This window comes from Arachis stenosperma, chromosome 3 (assembly GCF_014773155.1).
Source record: "Arachis stenosperma cultivar V10309 chromosome 3, arast.V10309.gnm1.PFL2, whole genome shotgun sequence".
NCBI lineage: Eukaryota > Viridiplantae > Streptophyta > Magnoliopsida > Fabales > Fabaceae > Arachis > Arachis stenosperma.
Window position 1 is genome coordinate 167,987,660 of NC_080379.1, and position 23,818 is coordinate 168,011,477.

At 33.7% G+C, this 23,818-nt stretch overlaps 4 protein-coding genes and 1 non-coding gene across 7 annotated transcripts; 1 reads left to right on the top strand and 4 right to left on the bottom strand.

Moving 5' to 3' along the window:
* Window positions 1-2,454: 2,454 nt before the first annotated feature.
* Window positions 2,455-6,348, bottom strand: LOC130970395 (LRR receptor-like serine/threonine-protein kinase FLS2). The gene is made up of 2 exons (XM_057896471.1): window positions 3,163-6,348; window positions 2,455-3,065 (listed from the first exon to the last, which is right to left on the bottom strand). The coding sequence occupies exons 1-2, from the start codon at window positions 6,320-6,322 to the stop codon at window positions 2,722-2,724; spliced, it is 3,504 nt and encodes a 1,167-aa protein (XP_057752454.1). The 5' UTR covers window positions 6,323-6,348; the 3' UTR covers window positions 2,455-2,721.
* A 2,460-nt stretch (window positions 6,349-8,808) lies between these two features.
* On the bottom strand, window positions 8,809-8,880 carry TRNAP-AGG (transfer RNA proline (anticodon AGG)). Its single transcript has one exon. It is a non-coding gene; the product is annotated as a tRNA-Pro (tRNA).
* Window positions 8,881-13,551: 4,671 nt separating this feature from the next.
* LOC130966921 (uncharacterized protein At4g18257-like) lies at window positions 13,552-15,902 on the bottom strand. Its single transcript, XM_057891740.1, has 3 exons — window positions 15,436-15,902; window positions 14,771-15,091; window positions 13,552-14,104 (listed from the first exon to the last, which is right to left on the bottom strand). Exons 1-3 carry the CDS (start codon window positions 15,711-15,713, stop codon window positions 13,930-13,932), a joined length of 774 nt encoding a protein of 257 aa, XP_057747723.1. The 5' UTR covers window positions 15,714-15,902; the 3' UTR covers window positions 13,552-13,929.
* On the top strand, window positions 15,832-17,292 carry LOC130966922 (uncharacterized). Its single transcript, XM_057891742.1, has 3 exons — window positions 15,832-16,005; window positions 16,665-16,949; window positions 17,062-17,292. The coding sequence occupies exons 2-3, from the start codon at window positions 16,697-16,699 to the stop codon at window positions 17,094-17,096; spliced, it is 288 nt and encodes a 95-aa protein (XP_057747725.1). The 5' UTR covers window positions 15,832-16,005; window positions 16,665-16,696; the 3' UTR covers window positions 17,097-17,292.
* Window positions 17,293-18,211: 919 nt separating this feature from the next.
* On the bottom strand, window positions 18,212-23,101 carry LOC130967476 (DNA replication licensing factor MCM3). 3 transcript variants are annotated; one of them, XM_057892344.1, is made up of 16 exons: window positions 22,992-23,101; window positions 22,784-22,893; window positions 22,467-22,675; window positions 22,046-22,176; window positions 21,727-21,965; window positions 21,405-21,641; window positions 21,109-21,263; window positions 20,819-21,027; window positions 20,537-20,702; window positions 20,254-20,456; window positions 19,997-20,056; window positions 19,632-19,903; window positions 19,372-19,446; window positions 19,016-19,154; window positions 18,866-18,928; window positions 18,212-18,593 (listed from the first exon to the last, which is right to left on the bottom strand). In XM_057892344.1, exons 1-15 carry the CDS (start codon window positions 23,055-23,057, stop codon window positions 18,869-18,871), a joined length of 2,331 nt encoding a protein of 776 aa, XP_057748327.1. In that variant the 5' UTR covers window positions 23,058-23,101; the 3' UTR covers window positions 18,212-18,593; window positions 18,866-18,868. The 3 variants fall into 3 exon arrangements, with proteins under 3 accessions (XP_057748327.1, XP_057748325.1, XP_057748326.1); XM_057892342.1 differs by having other exon boundaries at window positions 18,825-18,928; XM_057892343.1 differs by having other exon boundaries at window positions 18,821-18,928.
* Window positions 23,102-23,818: the final 717 nt, after the last annotated feature.

The window sequence follows — 23,818 nt, forward strand, 5'->3', positions numbered from 1 at the left end:
ATATTTACTCTTTAATTTATACGAATTTGATGAGACATATCTTTGAACTCTGCCATGGGCCATAGCAACTGGCGATCATGTCAGTCAAACACGCTACCATGACTTATATCCATGGGGTGATTTTTCAAAGTCACTAAAAGAAAATCTCATTCCATTATCCAATAATTAGTCAATAGTCAGGTTTAATTCTTCCTTTTTATAAACACTGAGTTTACTATCAAATATTTTTTATTCCAGGATTTGAAACACTTTTATTGATATAATAATAAACTATATACATGTAAGACTTTTGTACATGTGATGTTAACTACAATCAAATCTATTTAAAAGTGTGAACTATAATTTACTTCCACAATAATGGTAAACTTTTGAAAATCAGCATTGAAAGAAAACCTTGATATTTCAAGTAATTAGATTGAGACTCATGCCATTGGTAAATTAATAAATATGTATAGTATAAATTATATTTTAATAAATTTTATATTATTTAAAAATTAATTAAAATATATATATAAATTAATATTAAATTTTATGTATTTTTTATTTAAAATATTTTATAATATAAAAATGTTTAATATTAATGTTATCTAAAGTTACATTTTTATTTGTTTTTATTTTTGTATTTATTTAATTGATAGACTTAATATTTTTTATGTAGTGTTTATCTTTTTTTTTTGTTATTGTTAGATTTGTTTCTTTTTTTATATGTTCTTGTGAAGACATTCTTTTTATACGGTTAACTTGTATACATTTTTTATTTTTTTTAATTCCATCTTTATATGTATATTCTTTATAAGATGTGTCTTGAATTCGTTTACTTTTCTTTCTCTTTAATCTTTTGATTGGTATGTCATCTAGACCTGATAATATTAGTGCTGGTGAAGTTAGTTTCTATAATCAAGGAAGAATATAAATGATGTTTTGAATAAATAAATTTTTGTAGTATGACCGGTTAGATTTGTTGTGATAGGAGTCAAATTTCAGTATTTTTTGTTTGGGACAAATATCTTGATAACAATTGAGAGCCTTTTTTTAAGTAAAAATTATTTACTTTGACTTTTAATATAAGTGTAAGATTGTATAAATTCTTCAATTGAGATGGTGTTTTAGTGTCGTTGGTGATTTGGAGTATAATTAGATTTAAGGCACACGTGCCCAATAACTTTTTTATTTTTTTAATCAAATAACATAAAAGTTATTGTAACATTTTGATTTGTAACCTTTAATTTAATTTTAAATATATAATAATTATTGAGTTAGTAATTTATTATTCGATAAAAATTGTTATGATAAGTATAATTTTGATGAAATTTGATAGAATTTTTTATAATTTGAATCTATCATAATTTTGTATGTTATGGCATGAAAACTTTATTTTTTATTTTTTTTTACATTTTTCTTTGATTTTTTTTTCCTCTTAGTGCATACATGTTTTCAATGACATCTATAATAATAAGAATAATTTAAATAGTATAAAGTAAAAATACTTGTTAATATTTTTTTAATCCACTCTATCAGATAATATCTCGAGTGATACAAACTCAAAATAATATTAAAAAATGATTAAAATTGATTGTTTGATTTAAATAGCATATTAAAATAAGTATAATTATAAAGATTTTAGAATATAATTATATGTAAAGTATTACAAAAACTTAAAAAAATTATAAATAGTAAAAATAATAAGAGTGTTTTTTTTTGTAAATTTGTTTTTAAAATACAATAAACTTTTTTATTTTGGACCTAATCATTTATAAGTAGATAACCTCTTCATTTATTGGTGTAAATTTTTTTTATAGAGAAATCACGAATTGTGAAATAAAATAATAGTAGTAAAAGTCTTATGTATGATATATAAGTAGGTCAAATATGATAAAATTTGAATATTTTGTAACTTGAAATTTATTATTATTATTATTATTATTATTATTATTATTATTATTACATTTAATTAATGTTTCATATTTTTATTTAATAATAATACGTGATAAATTAATTAATTATACATGGGAGTTATGGTTTTGATTTTTTTAATATTTTATTAAAAGTTGATTGGTTAATTTCTAAGATTTTGTCAAGTAATTATAATTGGTGATATGACATCATTAGAAGAAGAAATATGACTTAGATTTAATTTACAAAAAATTGATATCAACTTTTATATAATAAGAATAGATAAATAGATAGATTACACACTGCCAATAAGTTGATATCTCAATCAACTCGAAACTAATTGGAGTTGTTAATGACTGAGGTAAAATTTTTTCGATGAAAATTGATAAGTAAATGGATTCATACATAAAAATGGTGCTGTTGAACCACAGTATTGCAGAATCTCCCTAACTTGTTTCTGTTAAGACTGAATTCTCTTGGCTCCGTTAATTAAATAATTTAGAAAAGATTGCATCAGAAATTCAGATTTATAAAATGATATTTCCACAACAGAGGTAATAATAAACCATGACAGAAACAGCATCAGATTATCTCCAAAAGTTCCAGACATAATATGGCATAAAAAAAAAACAATTTGAAAATGAAACAAAAAAGAAGCATACAAGTTACATACTAGAGTATACTCTGAAATTGAAATGGTTTGGTTGTGTAAGCAAAATTGCATAAACTACTTATGATTGATGTGTTTTTATACATGCCCTTGTTGGTGCCAAGAAACCATCTACAAAGGTGGCTTCATTCTGTGTATCATTTAGCAACATAATTTTGTTATCTTGCTGTTTGAAGCTTCATAAGAGTAGATAACACCTCATTCATGTTAGGTCGATCTTCAGGATTGGAGAGAGTACAACACAAGGATAACTTGAAGAGTCCTACCAATGCATCAACATGGCCTTTTGTGTCATCCATGGCCAGCATAGGGTCTACAATATTAATGAGCTCCTTCATTCCGTTCGCGACGGCTTTTTCTACTGCCTCAGGTAGACTTACTGGCAGGCCATCATCCTCTTCTGAGAGCCCTGTTGGCCTTCTTTTTGTTAGAAACTCCATTATAATGATGCCAAAACCGAACACGTCCACTTTAGGTGTAACTTTCCTTATGTAGGCAATTTCTGTGAGTAAAAAAGATGTTTGAGTGAAAAATTAATCACAATATTGAAAACATCAGATAATATATATAAAAATGAAGAAAATGTGCAGGATATTAACCTGGTGCAAGATAGCCAACTGTGCCTTGCAAAGCTGCAGATGAGGAAAGGGTATTACCATCCTGCAAATGAAGTCCGAGAATTCGAGCTGTCCCAAAATCACTGACATGAGCTTCCCAGTCTCTATCCAAAAGGATGTTAGAAGGTTTTAAGTCACAGTGCACAATGGGAAAGTCATAACCAGAGTGTAAGTAGTCCAATCCGCTAGCAATAGAAATCAGAACACGGATTCTTTCAGATAATGTCCACCTAGACTGATCGACCGATTTGTCGTGTATGATGGTATCCAAATTCCCATTTTCCATGTACTCTAGAACTAGAGCTTTCAATTTCCCACTCTCCCAGGCATAACCAAGCACCTTCACCAAATTTCTATGCCTCAGCTGGCTCAAGGTGCTGGCTTCTGTTTTGAAGATCTTATCTGTGTTTGCATAGAATTGATGCAAATTCAATCTTTTGACAGCTACAATCTGGCCTTGTTCAAGTTGTCCCTTGTAAACTGTGCTCAAATTGCTAGCACCAATGATGTTGTCAGTGCTGAATAAGCCAGTGGCATTCTCTAACTCCTTTGGACTGAATCTTTTAAGAGCCAATGCTGTCCTGTAATCTGGTTCTTGATTCTCACCATTCTCTTTTTGTTTAGAATTGCAAAGTTTGTTGCCTCGATTGAGAATCAAAATCACAAGCACTAGAAGTAGGAGTATTGCAAGAGATCCAAGCGCAGCGATAATAGCTATGCTTCTCTTGGATAGAGCATGATTATTACCTTCTTTGCATGGCCTTAAGAATTTTGCTCCACAAAGATCCTGGTTTCCCTTCATATCAGATGCATTGATATGTGCAAATATTCCAGTCATAGGCACAGGGCCTTCAAGTTGATTGAAAGAAAGGTTGAGATGCATCAGCTTGGAGAGATTGGCAAAGCCCTGAGGAATTGTTCCCTTCAAGTTATTCTGAGAAAGATCTATGGAAATGAGATGCTCAAGTTGTGCCAAGACTTCAGGGATTTTACCATCTAAATGGTTTCTTGAAAGATTCAAGTTTTCAAGCAAGTCCATGTGACTAAAAGCTTCTGCAGGAATTGGGCCTGAAATCTTGTTTCCTGAAAAATCAAGATTGAACAGATTTCTGCACCCGGAAATTCTATTGGGAATGACACCTGAAAGATTATTGTTTGAAATATCAATGGCCTGTACCATTTGCAACATGCCCAACTCATCTGGAACACTTCCAGCAAAGTTGTTGTAAGAAAGGTTGAGATACATCTGCATGTCTTTGAAGTGTGCAATGACATCACTAGGAATTGATCCTGTGAGGTGGTTGTGAGAGAGATCCAACATCAAAAGCTTATTAAGCTTCCCCATGCTTCTTGGAATGGAACCATTCAGCTTGTTGTCATGGAGATCCAAATATGAAAGCATATCAAGCTGTGAGATAGAATCTGGTATCTGACCAACCAACTTGTTTCTATGCAGCAAAAGCTTTGTTAGTGGTTTGATACCAGAGAGTGTATCAGGTATTGTACCTTCTAACTCATTGTCATGGAGGGAGAGCCCCTGCAGAAGAAAAAGTTTGGACAATTCTGGTGGAATTGAACCAGATAACTTGTTTTCAGCAAGGGTTAAAGTGATGAGCTGACTTAAGTTTCCAATCTCTGGTGGAATTGATCCTATGAAGGAATTTACATTCAGCTGCAGAGTCTGAACCTTAAACAGGTTTTGAATGCCTGGTTTTATTACTCCACTCATATTGTTCTCTCCCAAACTTAGTGTATGAAGGTTTGAGCAGTTGAAAAGGTCGTCCGGGATTTCCCCGGACAAGTTGTTGTGAGCAAAAGATAGGAAAGTAAGATTAGGCATCCTAGAAAAGCCCTCAGGAATTTTGCCAGTGAATGAATTGAAAGCTAAGCTTACATTTACCAAGCTAGTACAACTGGTAATGCTAGGAGGGATGGAACCATGTAAATGGTTGAAGCCCAAGATTAGAAACTTCAAATTATGAAGCACACCAATGTCTGAAGGAATTTCACCTGAAAGAAGATTCTGGCTCATTGAAAGATATGTTAAGTTTTTCAAGCTTGTTATGGATGAAGGGATGCGGCCGGTAAACTTATTTAGATGCAGGGTTAGGTATGTTAAGGAACTCAAAGATCCTATCTCAGGAGATATTGTTCCCTCCAAGTTATTGTCTGAGAGGCCTAAATGTGTCAATGATTTCAATTGGAATATGGAAGGTGGAATAGTGGAGTTCAAGTTATTGCTGAATATCCTCAATGTTTCCAAATGAACTAAGTTTCCTAGCTCAGGAGGAATACTTCCAGACAAGTGATTTTCATACAACTCAAGGTTTAAGAGATTCTTACACTTGGCAAGTTCTGAAGGGATTTTACCAGATAATGAATTTTGAAACAAGAGAAGGGATTGTAAATTTGTCAGGTTTCCAATCTCTTTAGGTATTACACCTGATAACTGGTTTTGGCTAAAATCAAGAGCCTTCAAAGCTTCAAGATTCCCTATGGAAGGAGGTATAGACCCAACCAAGCTATTCCCATATCCTATCATCTGAATAAGGTTAAGGAGCTTGCCTGTGTGTGATGGTATTGTGCCTGTGAGGTTGTTGTTATTGAAAGCAATTCCCAACAAAGAAGTGATGTTGAATATGCTCTCAGGAAGGGTTCCATTCAAGAAGTTACTTCCTAAATCCAAATACTGCAATCTTTTCAAGTTTCCTAACTCAGGAGGGATTGGTCCTGAGAGAGAATTCTCAAAGAGACCAAGCACAGTTAGTTGAGTGCAACGACTTAGCTGATAAGGAATATGGCCGGTAAATGAATTTGAAGTTAAATCAAGAACCTGAAGGCTTGAAATATTGCCCAAGAATGGTGAAATCTCTCCATGGAGCTGCTGAGAAGTCAGAGAAATTGAGATCACATGGCTTGAAGAAGGGTCACATTGAATGCCAGACCAATTGCAATGAGGGTGGATTTCAATCCAATCAGCAAGTGTTCCATTTGGGTCAAGGGTGATGGAGTTCTTGAAAGCTTTCAAGGCTTCAATTTCAACCTCCAAGAGCCCAGTATTATTATCTGCATATGAAAGTATGGTTAATACGAAAAGGGCTATGACTACACTCAAACTAATCTTAGGAGAAAGCAACATCATTTGTAGAATATTTTTAAGAATGTTTAGTTGCTGGTTGGTGATATGAAATGTGAAGTAAATGAAGCCTATATATATATACACACTCTTGAGTTTGAGCATTCGAATGATGAAGTTGAAAGTGGACATGCATTGGTGAATTTAATGAGAGTATGGACCCACATGGTATGCTGCAAAGTCAATTACTTTGAGTACTTTGAGTCATTGGCAGAGATGTGAGTGCAAGGACAAAAATCCGTGACTGTTTAGTTTTATCAAGTTGACTTTGAGTCAAATAGACACGCCTAAGTGCCTAACATGGAAGCATATCCATATCCTTAAGGAAAAGCTTCTAGTGGGAGAAAGAGGAGGCAAATAGAAAATATTATTTCCTCCCTTTGATAACATATTATGTGTAGATATACCAAGTTTTCTATCAACACAATATACTAATTGTTGAACAAATAGAGTAGAACATAAAAGAATTACTTTATGTAGCAGAGATTTAAAGGGCTGGAAAGAGATGTATAAGCTCTAAGGACATCATAAGAGTTATGTTAAATAACTAATGACTTTCTTGAATAATATGAATAACGAGTCTTAAAATTGGCCCAATTCAAGTAAAATACACTACATTTTTAAATTACTCACATAAATCTTAATATTAAAATAACCATCCGCATACCTAGTAAATTAAATATTGTTTAATATTTTCATTGTTTACTTATACTTTTCCCTTAATAAAAAAACACTAGAGGTTGGTAGTGCATTTAATAGACTAGAAAGTATAAACTAGCTACATGGTTATCTGTGTGCGGTGTGGTATTACTAAATATGAATATGGTTTGAATTCCTCAAACTTGTTAATTATGTGTTCTTTTGCTAATATATTTAGAAAATGCAATATTAATATATATAATGCCAAGCTAAAGCTAATAAATTAAGATGATATTGATGAATGATGAACGCCCTTTGCGGAACGTGTGTGAAAAAGATCACAAGTTGGTGACATATTCTGCCATGCAAGTTGCTCAAATTTAAATAACAACCACCAAAATTATTTTAACATTATTAGGTGAGTATAGCTTTGTGATATTTGAGTCGGCAATGGACTGTCCTTGTAGAGAAACCACTGCTTCTCAAAAGTGAGGGGATGAGAGTGGAAAATAGTTGGTGGGAATGGAGATGATGAAAAATAATATTTCGGTGGCATATTTCTGCTGTTAATGAGATTAATTTAATTGTTAAATGGGACAAGAGGGGGGAGTGGCTTTGTCACTCACAGTCATAATCATAGTCAACTGTCATGTTCTTTGAATTCTGCGATAGATTCTGAGAATTAACAATTATTGCGACGTCATGGAATTTCTGCCAAGTTCAACACGTTTGGATGTATATTTGCTTATTTTAATTTTAATCATTAAACTAGAATTCTCCAATCATTACAACAAAGAGTTAAATTTTAAAGTGATCTTTGAGACTTAATGTTTGTACTAAAAAGGTATTTTAAATTCTAAATGCACTGTAAACATTCTCAAAAACAAAAAATTACACCGTATTAGTTCTTTTACTTTTTGGACTAGACAAAACATAGTTGCTTTTATTTTTGGGCTAAATGTTTGATGAACGACATAATTATCCTTCATGATTATACATTTTTTGTGGGGATAAAATATTTTATAGCTTATTGAGATAAAATAACATTATTTCAAAAACATTTAATGCTAAAACTAATTAAAAGGATATATGTCATATCACTTAACTAGCGTTTGTTTTGTTTTGAGGTACTAGGACAGAGACTAGGAGATTGAGACATAATATCATATTTGTTGGGTCAGAGACTGATACTAAAATTTCTATATCTGTTCCTAAAATTTCAATATTTCAGTACCTCCAAAAAATAGGGACACAGGGGATTGAAATTTTTATAGATGGAGACTGAAACTTTAATAACATTTTATATCTAAAATACCCTTATTTTAATTAATTAATTCTAATTTTATTCTTTATGCAAATTAAATTAAAATTTTATTTTTGTTTCAATTTCTGTCTCTCACTTTACACCAAATAAAATACTAAAATTTATTTCAGTCTCTTTCTCTTAATCTCTGTCTCTCAATCTCAATCTTTCCATCTTTATTTCTCTACCAAACGCTAACGGTATAACAAATAACTCGATGAAAAAGAGACAAAGACTAAGATGGTATAATTTTTTTAATTTCATACATTTTTATAATACTATTAAAATTTCGAAAATATTTTTGATACAAAGGTCAAATTTCAGAAATAATTTAACTCCCCCACAACAAAATATGGACAAGTTTATCTTCTTTTTTGGGGGATGAGTGTGGACTAGTTAGTTATCCATAAGAAATAAAAACTTAAAAATAGCCTCTCTTTTTTTGGTAAGCTAGCTCGTAGAAGATAATAAACTTATCACTTCGAAGTGTGTAATTTTATGAAATCCGTGCAGGTATCTGGAATATAAAATATAAAATAAGATGAAAATGGGGGCATTCCGAGAATTGAACTCGGGACCTCTCGCACCCTAAGCGAGAATCATACCACTAGACCAAATGCCCAACTTTGGTTATGATAAAGTTAAATTTTAATATATTCAGCATCCTTACACAAGGATAAGGAGAAGAAACGGTGAGAGATACTCTAGGGAATTAAGTACATATCTTTTGTGAGTTAAAGTTAGTTAAGATAATTACAATTATTGCTTTGTTATCAGTTGGTTTCATCTATTATTTGCTTGTTAGTTCTGTAACTAAACTCTAACTACTAGTTAGGCCCTAACCTACTGTATTTACTAGTTAAGCGTCCAATATTTTATTTTTCCAAACAAGGCCTTAATTTTGTTTAATAGAAAAATTTGTCTTCCTATACATGGTTTTCACCTTTCTAATTTATATACTATTTTGTTCTTCAATATCTAAGGGGTGTATGATTGTTCCCTATCAAAGCTAGCAGAACTAAAATTTCATACAAATTTGGAGAAATTATATATCCTCAATTTGGTCATTCATATGCAGAATAAATTTGTCAAATGTTCCAAGAATGGATAAGACTTAAGAGGGTAGTAAAGCAAAGCTCTAGAGAGAGGCTCTGTGTTCTAAAAACGTGGTTAATAAGTCACAGCTAAATTTAAATGATATTTTCAGAATAAAAGTAATGAACCATAATAGAAATAGCATAAGATTACATAAAATAGATTTCAGAGAAAGAAGCTTACAACGGCCTTCAGAGAACATCATTATGGTCTTCTTTCTTAGACATAGCTTTACTTCATAAAATTGAAGCATCTTCTCCAAAACCTCCATAGCAATGGCAACATCAATGCTTAAAGAGACAAGAGTGTTAAAAATATGATAAGACTAAAGGAAAGAGAGAATATGCTCAGAACACTTGTTATGGCTGCTTCCAGATGCAGTTGTACCTATGGATGATGGATCCCACCTCATTAAAGTTCTTCATTTGCAGAGGGATAAGGACAGGTACACACTCATTCTAACATCTACATAAGTAACAATGATTAGAGGCACTTAACATGGTAACCACCTTTTGTTCCTGCAAACAAGACACCATGAAAGCAGAATATTTCAGATTCAACCTTCAAAGAGAAAAACTTATCAGTTCAGCAACAATAGATATTTAAGAGATAGGAAAATTGAGTAACATGTGTGAACAACTGCAACTGTTTGGCCTGTATTTTATTAAGCTTAAAGTAAAATGATATGAATTCAAATAAGATCAAAAAGGAAGTACTAATATGGTATGAAAACTCGCATGCAGTGATCTTCATGTGAAGTTGATATTTGAATGATTCTCAACTATCAACTTCACATGAAAATAACTGTATATGAGTCTTCGCATTTAAAATATATGTAACAGTGTACTAACCAATGTTCTCATAGTCAAACAAATCAATGAAGATCTTCTAAACATTAGCACTGCCAAACTGGCAAAGCAAGATTGGAATTAGAAAGATTCAAATTGTAAATAAGTGTAACAAATTAAAGTAAATGCCACACCTTTTTGTGGTCAAAGATCAGCATGGTTATATTTGGTCTCTTCGTAATTCAGCATGGACTGTGTTTTCAAAATCACGAAACAAACCAATATAAACACATATTCATGTGAGGATATGGTTGAAAAAAAGTATGAAGAGAAGGGAAACGTATTGTATGATGACAGCCATGTTTTTCTTAGCTTTTTTGCAACATGCACTGCAACGTTGAGAAATTAAAACCTGTGATGGCTGAACTGTTTACATGTAAAAACAAGAAATGTTTAAGGATTATCAGAATTTATTATTGTTAGTCATTAGTTAACTATTAATATTTAAAAATATGGAATAAAAAATATTATTGTATTAATATACTAAAGAAATTGAATTGATTGTTAAATAATAAAAAAGAATAAATTCTAATAGTCCATATCATTTTGTATTAGATGACAGCCAGATCATGGGAAAATTACGTTTTTGTCCCCAGAGCTATAGTATCCCTTGCTCGCATTTAGGGGTGGCAATGGGTAGGGTAGGGTAGGGTTTGAACCCAACCCTAACCCTATCCGCGGGTTGAGTTTTTAACTAACACTCAACCCTACCCTATCCGCGGGTTGAGAAATACCCAACCCTAACCCTACCCGCGCTCAACCCGCGGGTATCCGACCCTACCCGCAGGTTGACAAAAAGAAACATTATAATGACACAAATATCTCATAAATAATACAAGTATGTTTGGTTCAGTGGTTGGGAACCTTTGTCACATGCTCAAGGTCCTTGGTTCAACTCCCATATGTAGTATTTTTAAACATATATAACACATATTATGGGGGGTGCGGGTAGGGTTGAGGCTCAACCCGCACCCTACCCGCTCCGTGTCCAACCCTACCCGCAGCGGATCGGGTTGGCAACCCTACCCGACCGGGTTGGGTCGGGTTGGGTACCCGCGGATAGAGTTTATGCTGCCAGGCCTACTCGCATTTTAGGTAAAAAAAAAAAAAAAAAGAAAGATAAAGAAAATGAAAAAATCATTGCTCTGAGCAACTAATTTACAGGATTCATGAGAATGTCGTCTTTGAAATTTGAAATATTTGAAAAAAAATCTCTTCTTTGCAAAGTACCCAAATGCTAAATTGGCAATAACCATAAAATGCAGTAGTATTGTTCAAATTTATTTGGTCATTTAAGTGAAAGAACCGTAGATTAAACAAAAGACACGCAACCAAACCTTGTTGAAATTCTTCGATCAGTATCATCATTCTTGTTGCAATCATAATTCGTTAAATTCATCAGCACCTTCATTCTTGCGTATTGCCATTTATACAAAGCAATGCACAAAAGCATTCAAAGTAGATTCTTTTGTAGATATAGAAACCGTACTTGCAATTGCCTCCATTTCTTCTTTTAATAGAAGAGGATCAAGATGCTCACCTTGATCCCATCATCAATTGAGTGATGAGTGATACCAACTCTATGATCAGAGTTACACGGCCTTGAAAAAAGTTGCATGTTCGGATAGTAATCTATATACAGCTAGTTTAATAGATAGAAATGTGGGAGGATATCAAAATTTATTATTTTTGTCTGTTATTTTTAGTTATTAATTTATTTTTTAGTATAATAATATAATAATGACTAAAATGAATAAATTTTGATCGAGTATTTTTTTAATTTATTATTTATTTATAAATTAGTTTAATTATGTAAATAATATTTTGTATGAAATGACAAAATTTTAAATAGAATTCTGATTTGCGAAATATTAGTTTTTGACTTCTTAGCCTGTCGAGTTGCAGAGTTGGTGATTCTGTAAAAAAATTAAACATTATAAATAATTAATTTTTAATTAGTTAATATTAATTAATAATTTTGTATGAATATTTTTATTCACTTTTTAAATATTAGAGATTTAAAATTTAAAATAAAAAATTAAAAACAATAACTAATATTGTAAATACAAATATTTAACTAAAAATGTTATAGATAAAAGTATAAATCTAACAATAATAAAAGCAATTTTATTCTTGATTTGAGTTCCATAATTATATAATTGTCTTTAAAATTTAGGATACATGATACGTCTAAAATGATTTGACTCTAATATTAAGTAATTATTCTGTTTTAAATTAGGTTATGAATTTGTCTTATACAAATCGTTTTAAATAGACATTATAGAAGTACAAGATAAATATATAATTTATCTTACAAAAATATAATAAATTTTTCCATATTTATAAGTTTAAAGATTAACGTAGACCAAATGTCATTTCTTATTATATTTAAAGGAGAGATTGAGAGAGATCTATAAAAATTGAGACTAAATTAAGTATAGTATATAAAGTATATAAAATTAAATTATAATTTAGTTTTTTGTTTGGTTTAAGGTATAAAATAAGAATATTTATTAAAAATAATATTATTAAAGTTTTTATTTTCGTTTCAAAAAATTTCAATTTCTTGATATTTTTACTTTTAAAAATAATAAAGAGATTGAAATTTTATATCACAAAACTAAAATTTTAACATTAAATATATTACTGAATCACAATTTTCATTCTAATTTCTAAAAATAAATACTAATTTAGAGATGTATTTATTTTAAGTTTACGTATTATTTCTTATATATTGGACAATCATAAATTATATCTTATTGAGTAGTTAATTTTAAATAATTATTTTTATTAGGATTTGACTATATATAATTTTTTTTACACTATATTCTTTTCGGATAATTGAATGTTGAGTATCATTATTATTTTTTTGAAAAAAAAAATCTTAGCATAAATCAAAATCTAAGGTGCATGATACCCGTAACTTAAACACAGAAACAAAAAAAAAAAACAAAATAGTGATGCTAAATATTTTTACATTTCAAACTTTGAATCCCTCCTTCTGTAACGAGGGTCGAACCCATGATATCAGGCTTGAATGTGACACGTAATAAATTATGTTTCCAACTGCTAACGAAGGTTTTTATATGAGTATTGAGAGTATTCAACCATTTTTTTGTTCTTTCGACCCCGAATATATCAATTTATTATGCTTCCCAGTCATCGAACAATCTGCCTAAGAGCCAAAACTAGGTCAATTTTTTCTCTCTCTGGAAATGTCCACTGAAATAGGTCAATGTAGGATCATCGCGAGTTAGGGAATGCCGTAGTTTTGCTTTTAACAATTTGAGTATTTAACGACAAAAATGGAGATTAAATAAGAATATTGATATTTGGCAACATGCCTGAGGCACAAAGATATGAAGAGAATGACAACCAATATTTTCCCTTGTTTTAACTGTTTTACACTTTTCTTACCTTCAATCGAAATTCAATATTTCATGTAAACAACAATGACCAAACTACATTATGTACAACATGGGAGTAACACATTGTGGTTCTTTTGCCAACCCGTTTCCCTTTATCCTGTATCCTCACTTTCTAGTTTTTGTTTGTTTGTTGGAACTAATGATTTTCGACATAAAAAAGGACAAAAATTCCTCATGATGAAGAGCTTTTGGTCTGCTTCACATTCAATTCCACATGCCCTTCTTCAGATAAGAAAACAAAAAAATCTAGCTTCCCAGACACTGATTCATCATAAATTATTTTAGCACTTGGTGTAGTCATCATGTGTTCTTTATGTCAGATCCAAGTCCTTCGGTTGTGGCTTTCAGTTGCTCCAGCTTCTTCCGAAGATATGCTTGTTTCAGTTTCTCACGATGAGCAGCTACCTGCTCCTGTCTGCGATGTTTGATTTCAGAGGCCTTTTCTCTTGCTCGATTAGCTTCTTCATGAACTTCCCTGCAAAGCAAAAAATCATTAAAGCAATTGGATTAGCATAGATTCACGATGTTAAACAGTAAAGTTCACAGCGGAAATCGAAACATAGAAGCAGCCAATGTTCCCCTCTTGACTTCCCCCAAAAAGGATAGAATGGACATTTTCATGGTTGCCTTCCTAGAGGTTCCTATACTTAAGTTATTCCAGAAGATCATAATAGAATGAATAATTACTTTACTTCAAGTAAAGTATTTACCATATTATGGTTGAGGAATGTATTATTATTATAATGCTTGCCAACATAATAGTTAACTCAATCCAGCAATTGAACTGGACACCATTCAACAACTTGCCCTTATGAAAGCCACAAAGAGGATGTGTGGTAAACAATATCAGCTACAACTTATTGTAACTACTTCCTCCAAAAACCAAAGCTCAACCTAAAGAATGCAGAGAATTTCACAAGAAATCCCAGTATATGATTAGATTTGGGTTTCTCAGTTCTCATTCCTGATTCGAACAGCTGAAGACTCAACACTACCATTTTCACCACTATTGCCAAACAGATTTAAAAGCTTTGCATTAACCCATCCTTCCTAATCATTAAATCCAAATAAAAAAGGCCTTTTCAGAAAACAAATCACTCCAACATTTATTTATATAAAAAGAAAAGGATCAATCCCATACCAGATATTGCGCTTATGCTCAGCATTATCGACAGCTCCAACTGTTCGCCCCAGCCCAACCTTTTTCACATCAAACATCACAGAAGCATCATTATCAGCAACTTCATTTTCTCGCAGCACAGTCTCAGCAGCATCACGATTTTCCAGCTGTGGCAACTCATCCTGCTCAATACCCTTACGGAAAAAATCTACACAATACTTCTCTTGATCCTCTTCATCAGACAGCTCACCTCTAACCAACTTTTCATACAGCTCGGCCTTCCTCTCCAGCGCTGCATAGCTCACTGATCCATCATTAACCGCTTTTAACTCAAGTTTATCCCTGCAAAATCAGCATCCAGACTTTAGCTCACAATAACAGAATGCAACATATTACAACAACAAAAACATCAAAGAATCAAGTTAGACTGCGACAAAAAAACAAATGAAAGCCAAATCATTACATCCAGGATAAATAATCATTAGCCACAAAATTTCAATAAAAATTTTCACGAAAGCTAGCCGGTGCCAATTTCAACGGACATGACAATTCATAACATCGGAAAATAAAACATTCAAATCAAGACACAACGAAATTATCATCAAATTCCAAATTAATTAATTGAAATAAACCAATCGGATTAACATCTAATTAAGCAGAAAATGGAAGAAATTTCGGTAACATACTTGTGATCGCGTGCTTCAACACCAGAATTCTTGGCGGAGAAGGAATCTTTGGGGGCGATCTTGCTCTTGGCGCGTTGGTACTCGGCGTCGGGACCGGCGAGTTCCCTAGACTTCTTGGAATCTTCCTGAGACTTGTAGAGCTCGGCCTTCAACTCCATCATCGACGACGCACCCACGCCCTCTATGGCGCGGTGCTTCTTCGGCATTATCGACGATTCCGTTAGCCATCCCAGCGACTCAACCACCATCCTCTTCTTCCCGTTCCCTTCTTCCCCCATTCCACTACCTAATTCGGAATGATTTAGGGTTTTCTGATTTTCTCCGATTTGGGAATTTCAATTGCTAGGGTTTCCTTCGCGCTAATTTCGTTAAAGACGCTTTTTAAGTTTTAACCGGCTTGGTTCACCAAGCCAGACAAATAAACCGGGTTAGTATGCGTGGAGCACTATCCAGTATCCACCTTTGACAACTCCAAAAATGCAATATTGCAATTTCACTATTTCTCGGTGACCAGCTCCTTCGTCACCTTTGCTGCTTCTTCTGAAACTGACATCTCTGGAGGAGTCTCAGGTATTTCTCTCACTCTTCTGTTTAATAAAGCAAGCTCTTTGAATTCAGTATCAAGCGGGTTGGGTTGATATTTTGCAGTCTCTATAATCCTGAACTAAAACTAACACTATTGCATTCTATTAATCATGGGTTTTAATGGGATTCTCCTACGACTCTGAATATGCCGAATGTGAACTTCTTCCTCGAAATTGGCGCACAAGTATGATGGTTCTTGGTTTGATCAAAGGAATGATTGATAGTTCAAATATGTAGCTTGAAGGGGTTGTGTGGAAGGAATGTTTAAGTTGTGCAACGAAGGTGTTTGATTAAATGCCTCGAAGAAATATGAGTTCGTTGAAATTTATAGTTTTCTCCCTGCTTACCTTTACTATGTTTAATTTTCGGGAAATTTTGTAGATGAGCAAGTTCAATTGATGAATTAAATTTAATAGCATTTAAAATTCTGTAGAACTTTAAAAAAATTTGATCCAAGCACAATTTATAATGATTGGTGCATCAAGGAACCATTGCTACACCTTGAACCCAGATGCCGCTTTTATGAAAAATCGTGGCTGCTTTTCTTTCATCGTGTTTTTATCCATCACTAACATAATTTATGCCCCCCCCCCCCCCCCCCCCTTTCCCCAAAACCACCACCATGAATATGACGACTAAATCAGGTCAGAGCTATAAGCCTTATAATTGAGCTGTTATGGGGAGTGAAGAAGCAAAGGATCCCTTCAAAGGGGTGGATTGGAAAGCTGTTGGAGGTGAGATGCAGCAGAATCCTAGTGCTAAACCGGCCTTGAAGAAACGGCTCCCCAAGAAAGTTAGGCAAATCCCGGAATACTATTTTCTTCCTCGATGGCCATTATGGAAGGCGTTCGGCTTCTGCAGCATATGCATTGCTGGTGGAGTAGGTGCTGGAATGCTAGTGGAGGCCTGGATTGAAAAGAAAGTTAAAGGTATTCTTGCTCTCTTCTTCTCTTTTGATTGTTTGGAAACCAGTGGCTATGTTCTTAGTTTAAACTTTATATTGGAAATTCTTACCATAAAATTTTATTTTTGTTGCTGCAGAGGATGGAGGGGTTATATGGGAGTTCGATAAGTAAACTCTTGATGCTGGGGCAAGCAATGTCAGTCACTGTGCTCCGCACACATTGAATTTAGGGTGTTTATGTGATCTTTTGGGGAAAAAAATTTAATGTGACTATTTTTCTTTTGTGGAAATTTGAGGCATTGAGATTTCAAACAGCACCTATAATTATGACATCCTTTTGCATATTATATTTACTTTATGATTCACACTAATCATGAGTAAAGTATCGTTTTAGTCCCCAACGAGTAAAGTATTGTTTCTAACGTTTAAATCGTCCTATTTAAATCCCTAATGTTCCAAAAAATTTTTAATGTTGTTCTGTCATTATGGATCTGTTAACAGAATTGACGGCGGAACAAAATTGAGACGATTGTGAAATATTTGAGACTTAAATAGGACGAAAACGTTGGGGATAAAAACGATACATAAAAATAAATTTTAATTTTATCCTTCAATAATATTAAATTTTTACCATACATAGTTATTCAATTATTTTTTAATCATATCTAAGTAAATTATATTTAATCACATTACTTTTATTCTAAATAAATTTGTTTTTTTTATAATTTGATTCTTAAAGATTTTTAAGAGTCATAAAATATTAAAATGTTTGTAGAATGACTAATTCATAAACTTGCTAAAAAAAATGATACATATACAACAAAGTAATGTGATTCTAGTCATTCTACAAACATTTCATGACTCTTAAAAATAAAAAAATAAATTTATTTAGAATAAAAATAATGTGATTAAATATAATTTGCTTAGATATATTTAAAAAATAATTGAATAACTATGTTTTAATTCTATGTATCGTTTTCGTCCTATTTTAGCCTCTAACGTTTCAAAATCGTCTCAATTTTGTCCCACCGTCAATTTTGTAAACAGATCCCCGAACGAACGTTAGAGACAACTTTAAAACTTACTCCAAACACTAGGAACAAAAACGATACTTACTCCTAAATCACAGATAAGGATAGTATTTTGCGGTTTTAGTATAGTAAGAGAAAGAAATGGAAATGCTGAACTATCTTTGCAGAACGACACTAGACTAAACACACCGAGCAAGTTGTGTGCAGGATCTTGTCCCTCCCTACTCTATTCTAATCCATGTAAACCCTGGCAACATTAACGTAGAAAATGGAAATTTAGTTTCACGAATCACGATAATGTACAGCGCAGCAACAAAATTAAAATGTCGATTGCTTTAGAGTGCGGTTTTAAGCTAGTGGGTGACCAGAGAAATGCTCTAGTGAGACCACTTGCCCGAACTGAAATAGATAATCAGGCATATGAATATGGTGCCTTAATATGAACAGAGAACTACCCAAAAAACAAAATAAACTAAGGTTAACAACAAACTTCATGGTCGATTACATAAAATTCTGACTCCTACAAGCTCCACTGCATTTGTTTTTTCCTTTGGTTGAATGTTACTATGAATGAGAGGAAGATGGACAAACTCCGGAGAATGAAAACTGCAGACTATGCGAACATCAAATTCTTCTCCCTGAAATCCATAGTTTGTTAAAATTAAAATTAAAATTAAGCTTTAAAGCTGCAAACCTCGTCAAAATCTTTCAAATAAATTATCTAAACTCATGCTTTCATCACCCTCATTTTTGTTTTTTATTTCCTGGCTATAAGAATAGAAGAATATTTGGAGAAATAAAATAACAGGGCAGATACATCTTGATAATGACAAAAAAAAAGCCATTGATCTATGAAATCGCATACTTGCCAGAAGAATTTTTGTACAAGAGATTGTGCAACCCATCTTACATCTTATGATATCATATGCACCCTTCCATCAGCTATCATCACTCTATTGTCATCTTCCAATTTCTGAACTTCCAAAAAAGACCCAATGATAATGGAGTATTGGAGTTCATGTGGAAAACAGGACACAACAAAGTATACGGAAGCTCATACCTTTAGTAGGTCCAATATATCTTGGGAGCTATAACTGGAATCAGCTCCTTTGATAACAGTCTCTAAATCTGCAATGGATATAACATCCAGGCGGTTGCCACGCATGTGCTGACCAAACAGAGAATTAAACGCTTCGATTCTACATGTCAATGCAGACAAAGTTACATAATATAAAAAACATGTACGCAGAGAGAAATATAATAAAAAAAAGAATAATAATAGAACATCCCAAAGATCTTATTAAACATCATCCAAAATGCTAAAAAAAAATAGTTCTTCCTTCATTTAGTAATTTAGCGGGATGTCAAAATCTCTTCGGAGGATAAATAATTTCTCAAACAAAGTTGTTGAGAGACCTTTCAGGAGTGAGACTGGCAGCAGATTGAGCAGCTGGCGTATCATCATCTACTTCCATGGCATCTGACGTTGACCTAGCACACAGAAACAAAGAAAACGAGGGTCTCAAGATTTCAATATTTCATTAATAACCAATGCCCTTACTGAAAGGAGACGTCAATGTCGAGGTATCAATAATGCCCTTATGACATAATTAAGCTTCTGGATTAAAATATGGAAGTATGAATTTCTCCACAATGCAAAGTATATGATTGCTCACCTTCTTCGAGTTCTTGGACCATGATCAGCACCATCATCTCCACCAGCATCCTGTTCCGCCTTACGCTTTCTCTCAAGTTCTTTTTCCCTCTCTAGCTCACGCTCCACCATTTCTGTTAATTCTTTGTGATATATTGCAAAATTAAGAACCTTTAGAGCAGCATCAACATCAGACTTTGAAACCTGCCGGCTCAACTTCAATTTGGCATGAGCCGTTGAGAGACGTATTATAGTTTCTAGCGTTCTGGCAGTTATTGGAAGTGTTCCTCCAGTCTGCATGAAGCCAAAAAGATATCAATAAAATCTTAAACCATCTGTACAATAACAGAAAAACTGATATGCCTTCGGCTAGCAGCTAATGCTCACCTTTGCATTTGAGTTGGCACTTCTGAGCTCAGCATATGCTGTCGCAATTTGCTCAGAAGCCTGTGGATAAAATTCAGATCTAGTCACACGTGAATATATTGGATGGCATATAATCGCAACCACCATTTAAAGAATCAATCTTAAGAGGAAGAATTCATTTGTGGCAATTGCAATATAGATGAAACAGGCTTTAAAATGAGCAAAAAATAACAGGATCGTAATGCTTTTGAAAACAGGAAGCGGAAAGGGCATATCACCTCATCAGAAAGTTCAGGTTGAATCCTATGTTTAGCATAATGGATATACTTTTTAAGAAACTTTATCGTGAGAGTATCACGTTTGCGACCCCTTTCAGTCTTCTTTCCATGCAGCATTCTGTTATATTTTACAAACACAGACGATTCAGTCTCTGCTTCGTCTTCTCTTCCATACCTTGAGCTCCCATCAAGTGCTGCCCCACCTGCTTTGGGGAGATAAATTAAATAAAAATGTTCACTAGTATAATCATGTATATCAAGCATTTGAAAATGGGTTATCTACCTCCATCAGTAGCAGGTCGAAATCGATGCATACGCAAGACATGCTCCGATATATGACGATCAATATCGGGATCCATTTGATCCAACACAATAAACAGTAAATCAAACCGAGAAAGTAAGGAGTCTGGAAGTCCAATATTTTTTGTCGGAGTAAGTGATCGATCATACTGTAGAACCACACAGAAAGCCATCTTGTTAAAAGAAATCATACATTCAGCATAAAATGTTCAAAACTTAGTAATTTTAAACTGGATGGCAAATTAAAAAATGGGATGCCACTTACACTTCCATATATGGGATTTGCAGCAGCCACCACACTGCATCGTGCATTAAGTGATGCATGAATGCCAGCTTTTGCAATAGTCACAGTCTGTTGTTCCATAACTTCATGTATGGCAACACGATCTTGATCATTCATCTTGTCAAATTCATCAATGCAGACAACACCTCTGTCAGCAAGAACCATTGCCCCAGCTTCCAGGCGTCTTTCCCCTGGTGAAAAGTAACTATAATTTGCATTGCAAACGTAATAATATATGTTCCATATGGAAATTAGTATTGAAGAATCTTTACCTGTTTCTTGATCTGAAGTAACTGCTGCTGTCAAACCAACCCCAGAAGAACCCCTACCCGTAGTTGATATGGCCAAAGGAGCAATATTCATAATTGCTCTCAGGAGTTGAGACTTGGCGACAGAGGGATCACCAACCATCATCATGTTGATGTCACTAAAAGAAGCAAGACAGAGTAGCATTGTGAATTTCATATGCAAAGAATATTGCAAGAAATGAATGCAAAATAAGAATATATAAATCACAGCTTTATAATGCAACCTACAGCAACAGAGGTTATAAGGAAAAACAACTAACCCTCGCAAGTGAGTGCCATTCTTTAAGTTCTTTTCAACTCCACTGAGCATTAACAAAATCACAGCCTTCTTAATCCATGAATGCCCATATATAGAAGGTGCAAGTGAATTACCAAGTAGGTCAAATGCATCATCTCTTTCAGCTATCTTCTTTATGTTTTTCAGGTCTTCAGGACTGTAGATTGGCGCATTAGCCTCTTTGTTGAGAAGAGACACATTGTTGGCTATGAGCACAGTCCTGAATACATATGAATCAATCAAACTCATGTCTAAGGAATGCAAGGAGCGCAAAGGAATCATAATAGTATATAGTCTAGAGTTACCTGAATACTCCATTTACGCTTCCTTTGGTTTTCCCTGGAAGAGCCTTATATATCCCTACAACAGCCACACGATCTCCAGGCTTGCAAGAATCAACAAGGTCATCCTCTAGTATGACATCCACGGTCCTTGGGAGCTGACCAGGAGCAGAGTTCTCAGGAACTTCTTGGATGGACAAGGTTTGGTGATCTTTGTACTTGCACAACCCGTACTCAGTCACCAGCAAGTTGCCTCTTTCATCCTACAACGAGCATTTAATCAGTAAAAAACATCCGGTGGTAACTTTTATATCATAACGGACAGGATGGAGTTTGAGATTACCCTTGTAGGATAAACAGACCCTGTGGGCAAGCCCATGTTGGACGTAATATCACGATATTCTCGACTGGTGAATTGTCTAGTGGTGGGGCAGAAATGAACACTTTTAACAACCTTTGGCCTTACAAGCGAACCTATAAATGAACTAGGTTGTTAGCTTCCAGCATGCTAAACCAGAGTTTTATTATTCTCAATATCGTGATTGTTTGTTCATAAATTCACTTTAAATCAAAGACAAATGGATACAACAACAAATATGGACAACTTCCTAAAGACAAAACCAAGTGAGTACTTGTACCAAAGGCAAAACAGTACATTGAAGACACTAACAAAAATTAAAACAACCTCTTATTGATTGTAATGATTTAATCAATTATTATGAAAGAGAAATAAATTTAGAGAAGAAAGAGAGATGTAAGCTTACATTTGGTGACAATACCCTCAACACAGACCATAGAACCAATGAATTCAGAGAGAAGCTCTCTTGGCGTGACTCGGCGAGAAACGAAAGGCCCTTCAAAACCCACAAGCACCTGCTCCCCTTCCTTTAAATACTTGGGATCAATAGCACGAACAGCATCAGTCACCGCATCACAGAAAGCTTGCATATACTCGCTCGGATTCCTCAAAATCCTAAAAGAAAAATGGATACAAAATTTTAAAAGATATATATAAAAAAAGAAACTTAAGAAGTAAGTATAGTTATAGAGAAATTTTTAGTAGCGCGAGAGAAGTGGAAACCTGTTACCCAAGTCGCGGAAGCTGTGAAGATCGGAGATGTTGACGATGAGGCGGCGGCGCTTGTGATTGATGAGCGCTTTGATCTCGTCCATGTAAATTCCCTTCCCTACCTGCACTCATTCATTCAGATTCATTCAGCAACCCAACAACGAAAAAAAGAGAAGAAGAAAAGACGAGGGAAAATCGGAGAGTGTTGATGGAATCGTACATCTTGGTCCAAGAAATCGGCGAATTCTCGCTTGTGAGCTGCCCTGACTTCTTCATTCAAGTCCATTTTGCTGATGAGAGAGAAAGGAAGAGAGCAGAAAATGGCGATGGAGGGAGAAGACTAGAAGAGTTTAGGGAGTTCCTTCTTTTTCAGCGATGCTAGGGCTTTAGATTTGGCGGGAAAACGGAGTCAGGTGCCCGCGTCGTGGCGGGAAAAAATGACCGGTCCGTCCGGTCCGGTCTCTTTTTTTTATATCTTGGTCTGGTCCGGTACGATCATGGTCAGCTTTCACTTCTGGGCTTTGGGCCTTTGGTACCCAAAGAACTATAGTTTACTTTTTAAAACAACAAGAAAACTATCCAGACCCAAAATCTTCTTAAAAAATGATATCCAGTAAAAAAATAAAAATGCCTTGGCCTTAAATATTAATCATGTGGCAAAAGCCTATTAGAAAAGAGGTGTTTTATCTTTTTTGAGACCGACTATCAGGGTCTGAATCTGGAAGAATAAAAAAGTAATTTAAGCCGGGGTTTTCTCGTCATCAACAAACTATGTTAAGAGTATAACATGAAAAGGATTAATCCAATTACTTAGGCATACTTACCGAATGTTTAAAAAAAAAAAACAAGAAAAAAAAATTTTCCCTGAAATTTACTAAAAATTTTAAAAATACTCGTAAGCTTCAATTTGTTTTAATTTTTATCTTAAAAATTTTTTATTTACATAAATTCTACTCTTTTAATTAATGTTATTCAAATTATTAATAGATATCAGTGATATGGCAAAATAGAATGTCTCATGTGATAAGAATAGTAAAATTTTAAATC

Excerpts from the sequence above, each read along its gene's own strand:
- LOC130970395 (XM_057896471.1), bottom strand. The coding sequence starts at position 6,322 with ATGATGTTGCTTTCTCCTAAGATTAGTTTGAGTGTAGTCATAGCCCTT. Across the intron at positions 3,066-3,162 it reads AGTTGGCTATCTTGCACCAG|AAATTGCCTACATAAGGAAA; the intron begins GTTAATATCCTG and ends TTTTACTCACAG.
- LOC130966921 (XM_057891740.1), bottom strand. The coding sequence starts at position 15,713 with ATGGGGGAAGAAGGGAACGGGAAGAAGAGGATGGTGGTTGAGTCGCTG. Across the intron at positions 15,092-15,435 it reads GTTGAAGCACGCGATCACAA|GGATAAACTTGAGTTAAAAG; the intron begins GTATGTTACCGA and ends CTGATTTTGCAG. Across the intron at positions 14,105-14,770 it reads GAGCATAAGCGCAATATCTG|GGAAGTTCATGAAGAAGCTA; the intron begins GTATGGGATTGA and ends TTTGCTTTGCAG.
- LOC130967476 (XM_057892344.1), bottom strand. The coding sequence starts at position 23,057 with ATGGACTTGAATGAAGAAGTCAGGGCAGCTCACAAGCGAGAATTCGCC. Across the intron at positions 21,966-22,045 it reads GGTCTGTTTATCCTACAAGG|GATGAAAGAGGCAACTTGCT; the intron begins GTAATCTCAAAC and ends TGCTCGTTGTAG. Across the intron at positions 18,929-19,015 it reads ATATATTGGACCTACTAAAG|AAATTGGAAGATGACAATAG; the intron begins GTATGAGCTTCC and ends TTGGAAGTTCAG.
- LOC130966922 (XM_057891742.1), top strand. The coding sequence starts at position 16,697 with ATGGGGAGTGAAGAAGCAAAGGATCCCTTCAAAGGGGTGGATTGGAAA. Across the intron at positions 16,950-17,061 it reads GATTGAAAAGAAAGTTAAAG|AGGATGGAGGGGTTATATGG; the intron begins GTATTCTTGCTC and ends TTGTTGCTGCAG.